The sequence below is a fragment of the Phaseolus vulgaris genome, chromosome 9 (assembly GCF_000499845.2).
Source record: "Phaseolus vulgaris cultivar G19833 chromosome 9, P. vulgaris v2.0, whole genome shotgun sequence".
NCBI classification, from domain to species: domain Eukaryota; kingdom Viridiplantae; phylum Streptophyta; class Magnoliopsida; order Fabales; family Fabaceae; genus Phaseolus; species Phaseolus vulgaris.
The window spans coordinates 12,152,489-12,159,553 of record NC_023751.2 but is presented as its reverse complement, the minus strand read 5'-3'; the positions used below and the strand labels follow the sequence as shown (position 1 = coordinate 12,159,553).

Below are 7,065 nucleotides of genomic sequence, written 5' to 3'. Positions count from 1 at the left end.
TACCACTTAAAAATTGAAGAAGACACCATCCTGAGAAATGTATTGGAATTAAGGAAAGTATGGAAATGTAGGAAGAAAATACGGAGGTGCAGAGAGAATTTACCTTCTTTTCACTAGTTTGGTCTTTCTATTGGCCTCGTACTAATGCAGAGTATTGATGAGTCTCAATCTCTACGCAGTGTACATAAAAAAAGAAACTTAGGTGGTGATCCAGATGTGCTCAGTGTAATGTTGTGTTAAAAAAAATTACAAGTCATACATTCATCCAAATATTTTAAGGAATGGGAAAACTTTCTCTATCCCAAAACAGTCCTTTTAAAATTCTAACTCAATAGGAAAAAGACTAATTACTCTCATAGTAAGAGTATACTAAATGACAGATAAAGAGATGTGAGGAATTAAATCCCTTTATTGAGAAAAAAAATGCCTAAAAAGTATGTTGCAAGCATTTGTCATCTTTGTTGGAGGTTCGTAGAAAAGAGCTACCGCAGTACTGCCCCCTAAGCAAAATTATCCTCAGGATTCATTTATTGAACATGTCATACAGAGGAACAACACGAGTACAGTTTCAGATTATCAGTTTGTTTCATCACATGCTTCAGCCCTGATGCAGGTGTGAAGTAATCTATACAGCAGAGAATTGTCCAATATAGTCCACTCTGTAGTCCAATCTAAATGCAAGGTGACAAAATTGAAAAGAACTAAATAAACTACAAAACTAACACAGCCCAAGACATAAACAATGTTTGTTACGACAGTAATGGAACAAAACAGACAGACAATGGAGACACGCAAGTGCAACCCCTTGTGCAATGACTTGTCTTTTGAACTATACAAAGTCACTGTAAGGCATGTTTATATTCTCCCCTTATTAAACCAAGCAAGTAACTTTTTGCCAAAGAGGTTGCTCTGCATCATCAAGGAATTTTTTTTTATCAGTTGCTCCAAGGCATTCCGAACATGACCCTGCAAAGTCAAACATCAATAACTAGAAAAAGGGCAAACTACCATTATGGAAAATTAATCCACAAACATGAATATTACAAAATCCAAAGTGTTTGAGTTCACTGACCCTAACTGATGACAATGCTGATTTGATGACATAATTCCCATATGGATCCACAAGAAGCATTGGAACATTTGGATTGTGGAGCAACTCCAAAGTAATATATGTTGAATACGGTTCAACCGAGTCTTGAAAGAACTTCTCCACTACATTACTCCCATATTTGTTACAGGCCAGATAGAAAAATCTTCCTTCAAGCTGTCTCCATAGAGATTCTGCAACCCCTGGTATTCCCAAAGACAATAAATGTTGCACAACATAGTTGCTGCCGAACAGGAAACATAAAAGAAACAGTAAAAGTTAAGCACATTAAAATTCATTAACCAGAAAAGAGAAAAAACATAATACAGAAGACAACAAGAGACCCGTAACAGTCTTCCGCCAAGAGTGAAGCGTATAACATGACAGCAGCTATCAGCTTCTTTTTTATTTCTCCTTGTGCATGGTTAATGCATGGCTGCAGCACACAACACCCAGTTTTATCTGTTGCAATCTCAAAGCACTTGTTTGCCACAACATTCAGAAGATTCTGTGGAAAAAAGTCTACAATCAAAACTTCATGAAGCCAGGAATACCATATCAAAGTACCTCGATAATAAATATAAATTTCTTTTGAATTTCTGTAAACAAAATAGAATAGTGAGGCTTACACGACAGCTATCTCATTTCCATAACTCCTAAACAGGGCTGATCAGTTAAGAAGATATGAATTAAGGAAAAACAAAACTTCTTAAAATTAATTATAATAAGGTAGCATAAAGATCTTTATACAGACTAATTCAGTAAACATAAACTTAAATTCCTACTAAGAAACTTATAATTAAGATCTACCAAAGGGGTAAAAGAAACATAACATGCATCCAAAGTTACAGTAATTATTTATTGAAGGTGTATATAACCATATCAACAAAAACCAAGAAAACAACTTTCAACATAAAAGTCAAATTATAAGTTAAATTCCTACTAAGAAAACATAAAAGGCATAAAATTCAGAGTGCTCTGAAATAATCACACAGGAGTGAAAAAAATCTGCTGTCCCAGAATACACAGAGATAGACTCAAATCATTTAAATATAGTTCATTCTGAGAATCAAATGTCTAGCCTTAGCATCATACAAAACTTTTCCATATGGTTTCCACAGTTGCTATTTGCAAAGAAAATGAATGTGTAATTTAAGATAAAGTACATAAGAAAACAAACCGTGAACAAACATTACCTCATTGTCTTCTCTAGGGAATTGTTTTAGACAATGCAGAATCACGCGATGACCACTCACGTCCTTTGCCAATATAGCAGCACCAGGACTAAGAGCTGACATAACACGATCTCTTTGCTCCTGGGAGGTTAGATGCTCCAATAATTTCTCAACGGCCCGGGTTCTAGAAAACAAAAACAAACTCACTTCGATTAAAAAAAACAAAAGACCACTTTATTGCAGCCTTTTCACATACAAGAAACAAAATAAAAAAAGCTAGAGTAAACTGACAAAATTCTTAAAAAAGGAAGAGACAACAGTAATACCCATGGGAACTCAGGCAAATTCTGACCAACTGAAAATTACACTGAGTCACTCTTAAAACGATCTGAGTCTGCTGCTCTTCACTACAAAGTTCCATCATCCTCTGAACAACATAATTCCCAAAGGGGTCAACCATCAAATTAGTCACGTGATTAATAAGCTCCAAGAAAATGATGTCAAACTCCTCTCTCGTCAATGTTCTCAAAGTCTCCTGCAAAGTCCTACACGTATGTTGATCCATAGCCAACATCAGAACGCAACCGCGAAAGTTATTAAACCATCGGAGGCGTCTTTCATCCCTACTAAACCCCAGAATATTAGAACTTTTCCCACTCAACAACCCATTCAAGAAACCAGCATTAGGGGTCTTCTGCGACATCATCCCATTGGAGAAAGGTACAACAGGATAAACACCACTGAATGTGGGATTTTCGCTTTGTCTCGTCAATAGTTTGGAACATAAAAACTCATCACCGTGATGAGAATAATTATTGACAGTGAATGTGGGGTGCCAAAGATGGGAAGACTGAGAAGTAGGAATCCCACCAGCCCAAGTGTTACAAGGGTGAGAGGGGCCATTGATGCCATAAGGAGTATCAGCAACAAAATCAGAATGTGGGTAGTTGAAAGAAGACGCGGAGACAGAAAGACGAGAAAAAGCATCTTCTAGGGTTTGAGAAGGGTTATGGGTTTGCGAAAAAAAGCGAGACAGCTCCGGAGGTTGTTGGGAAGACGAGGTAAGTGAGTGATCATTGTGAAATGCAGATGATGATCGTTGCGACATCATTGGGGAGCAAAGGAATTGATGAAAGAATGGAAAAGATTTAAAGAAAGGGGTTTTAGAGGAAGGAATAAAGGATTTTTATTATTTGGTGAAAAAGTGAAAGGAAAAAAGGGATTAGGGTGAGAAAGAGGGAAGAAGAAGAGTGTGGGAGGTGAGGAGGCAGTGTTGTTTAGCTGAGTAAGGAGAGTCTTCCAATGGGTACCGTTCTGCATGCAATATATAGTAAAATTACATGCCACAAAACCCAACAAACAACAAAAAAACTACTGCTTCAACTCCATGTGTCAAAAAAAACTTTATGCATACTTTTCTTATATAACCTCACCCTCTTTTTTTTTTCTTTTTTTAAGATTACCCCTTATGTGTGAAATTATTTTATAATTGGAAATTGCTTATTTTCAATCCATAATAACAATAAATGTTACAAATTTTTCCTTTTCTAAATTATACAATTTGGTGATTTTAATATATTTTTTATCCTATCAAAATAACATGACTCATAATCTTTTCATAAGAAATATAGAAATTAATCATCTAATAAACATACTCTTAAATAGTATATTTTCTACTTTGTCTAAATACATATATATAATTTGATTGTAGGATGTTTTCTTCTAAAGAAAGTAATATAAAAGTACCAATACTTGTCCATCTTTAAATACATTTTTTAATTTAATTTTCTATAAACTAGACATTATTAGTAGTATATTAGATTAGTTTTTTATTGAAACTAATATTGAAAATAGTAGTAACATTTTTTAATGAAATTACTATAAATATGATTGACTGGTGATGTAAAAATAGTTTTTATTTTATTTTAGAATATTTCAAATATATATTAAATTTCAACCCCTAAATGAGTGAGTGTTTCCTTTGTTATTTTTAAAATTTATGTGAAAGTATATCCTTTTAAACCCAAATGCATGTGTGTGTTCCATGGTTAACTTTTTTTTTTTTTTTTGGGTCAACACTCCATCCAAGTTCCAGAACAAAGTTGGTCTCTTTGTAGAAGTACTCCAAAAATGGCAAAAAACACTGTTATTTACTTTGTGTTTCAGATACCTTTTGAACCAGTTGCATAAGGTGGACATTTGCAGCAAATAGTCAATCAGTTGACTAAAATGTTTCTTTTTTTGGGCAGAGGAAGGTTAGGGCTGGAATACCTGATTCTCATAAATCAGATGAATGAATATGGAAAATACTATTTCTTCTCTCTCAAATCTTCTATATGCATATATACAACAACAAAAATAAATATATCATAACGTTATATTTATCCATATATTAAATCTTATTTATTGGAAATATTTTATTTTCTTATAAAAAGTATACTTTAATATTAATTCATCTTTTTTAATTGCCGTTATTAATTTTTGTTTTTATTTTGTCTTTACCTTCAGTCCCTAAATTAAATATCACAACGCCTGCTGCTTTTGTGAGCTTGCTTACATATATTTTTAATAGCTTAAATATACTTTTAAGTATAAGTATATAAATTTACAAACTCTAACATTGTCATGTAAAATTAAAACTATTATTTTTACCTATTGCAAGAATAAATGAATTTTAATATTCATTTATTTTTTATTTTTTTAATATTTGAAATAATTCATTTTAGTTTTTTAACATTCAATTTATGATAATGAACTTTATCATCGCATCCGTTACTTGTATACTATTCTCAGAGTCCCTAAAACATGATTTGATTGTTTTAATACTCACAATTTTGTGGGGGCTTTGATATCTAATTAATAATGAGAAAGAAAAAAATCATTAAATAAAAATTAATTTTAAAAAATTTATATCTAAATTAATTTTTATTATTAATACAATTTTTAAATTAGTATTTAATTAATTAAGTATTAACTAATTTATATTGTAAAGTTTTTGTAGTTAATCAGATAAAAATAAACTAATTAAATATATTTTAAAAATTGATTTATAAATTTAGAAACTATTTTATGTATCAATATTTTTAATAATATAATAGTATATAATTTAGTAAATATAATATATAATTTAATTAATAAAATAATTAATTATTTTTTATTTTTAAATTTATTTTTATTTAATAATTTTTTAATAGTGATAAGATGAACATAATAATATTTATCATTAAAATATAATTATTTTAATTTAAAATCGCAAGTATTACATATCATAATTTTAAAAATGTCTTAAATTTTTATAACATTAGCTTATATGTCATTTTTCATTATTAAAGTCATTATCGTTTTATTAATCGCAAAAGAATAAAATACAACAAATTATCATAAAAAAAAAGTTATTGTTGAAGTTTGTTCAGTTGTAATAAAAAAAAATCATTACTAATGATCTTTTTATCTCTAATTTCACATAGATAACTTGTAAGAACTTACAAAATTAAAAGTATACAGAAGCTTCCCCAACACCAAAGTATTTTTCTCTCTCCATCTTTCCATCGCATCACGTTGTAGTTGAGGAATTAAGGAACATTTTATCCTATCAGGTTTTCGAGCAAAATAAAATCATTTTTATTCTAAAGATCTCTTATTATCTGTTTTTCTGTATGATTTAGTTATCAATCTTAGGAGGGTCAGTTGAGAAACACTACAAAAAAAAATCATTATTATCTACAGATTTTTATGTACAGATCTGAACCCGTAGGTAAATTCTACATTACCTATGGATATTACTCACGAACAACATTACCTACGGATATTACATTTACCCACATATTTTGAATTCATGGGTAAATCAACATTACCTACCAACTATTATCTACGGATTTTATTACCTATCAACTTTTATTCACGAATCTCTATTACTTACCAACTATTACCTACAAACTATCATCACCGACAAATCTCTATTATCTACCAATTATTATCATAATAAATATATACATAATATTAAAAATATTATTATAATATGAATAATTATAAAATCATAATTAATATTCATAAATAATAATAATAAATAACAATAATCATAACTAATAAGTATACATATTGTTAATATTATAAATTAATAATATAAATATAATAATATAAATAATATAATTAGTATTATATTAATAATATTTAAAAAAATTAATAATAAATAATAATAAATAATAATTAATAATATTTACTAATATTATTAATACTAGAGGAAACACAAGCGCAAATGCACCTGTATTCACATTTTTCTCTTTTACTCAATTTTTATGATAATAGAAATTTAATATACATACAAAAATAATTTTAGATGAGTCAAAATTGAAAAACAAAAAATGAAGGGCATAAAATGATTAAAAATGGAGGTTATTTTATTTGATATGTGAGATTTGATGTGGAAATGTGTGAGAGTATCCTCTCTCTTTCTCTATGTTGTTGCCTTAAAATAAGAAATTAAGAAAAGAGTGGGGGAGTCATACAAAAATTGTACATTAATATTAATTTAAAAAAATAATTCATATGAAGTGACAAAATACTTTATTGTATTAATAAAATGATATATATTAAATAAGGGTAGAATTGAAAGAACATTGTGTACACCAAAAAGCGGTTATAATGGGAAATCCCCTTTATATATAGGTATAGAAGAATATTTAATAATATTAAGAATATTTAATAATTAATATATGAATAATATTATTAATTTTTATTTTATTAATTATATTAATATTGATAATCATACTAATAAGTATAATAATAATCATAACATGACAATAA

The 7,065-nt window shown here is 29.1% G+C and overlaps 1 protein-coding gene across 1 annotated transcript; it reads right to left on the bottom strand.

Moving 5' to 3' along the window:
• Positions 1–204: 204 nt before the first annotated feature.
• LOC137822791 (pumilio homolog 15-like) lies at positions 205–3,563 on the bottom strand. The gene is made up of 5 exons (XM_068627790.1): positions 2,589–3,563; positions 2,284–2,446; positions 1,432–1,595; positions 1,073–1,331; positions 205–966 (listed from the first exon to the last, which is right to left on the bottom strand). The coding sequence occupies exons 1-5, from the start codon at positions 3,371–3,373 to the stop codon at positions 856–858; spliced, it is 1,482 nt and encodes a 493-aa protein (XP_068483891.1). The 5' UTR covers positions 3,374–3,563; the 3' UTR covers positions 205–855.
• Between the last annotated feature and the right edge of the window lie 3,502 nt (positions 3,564–7,065).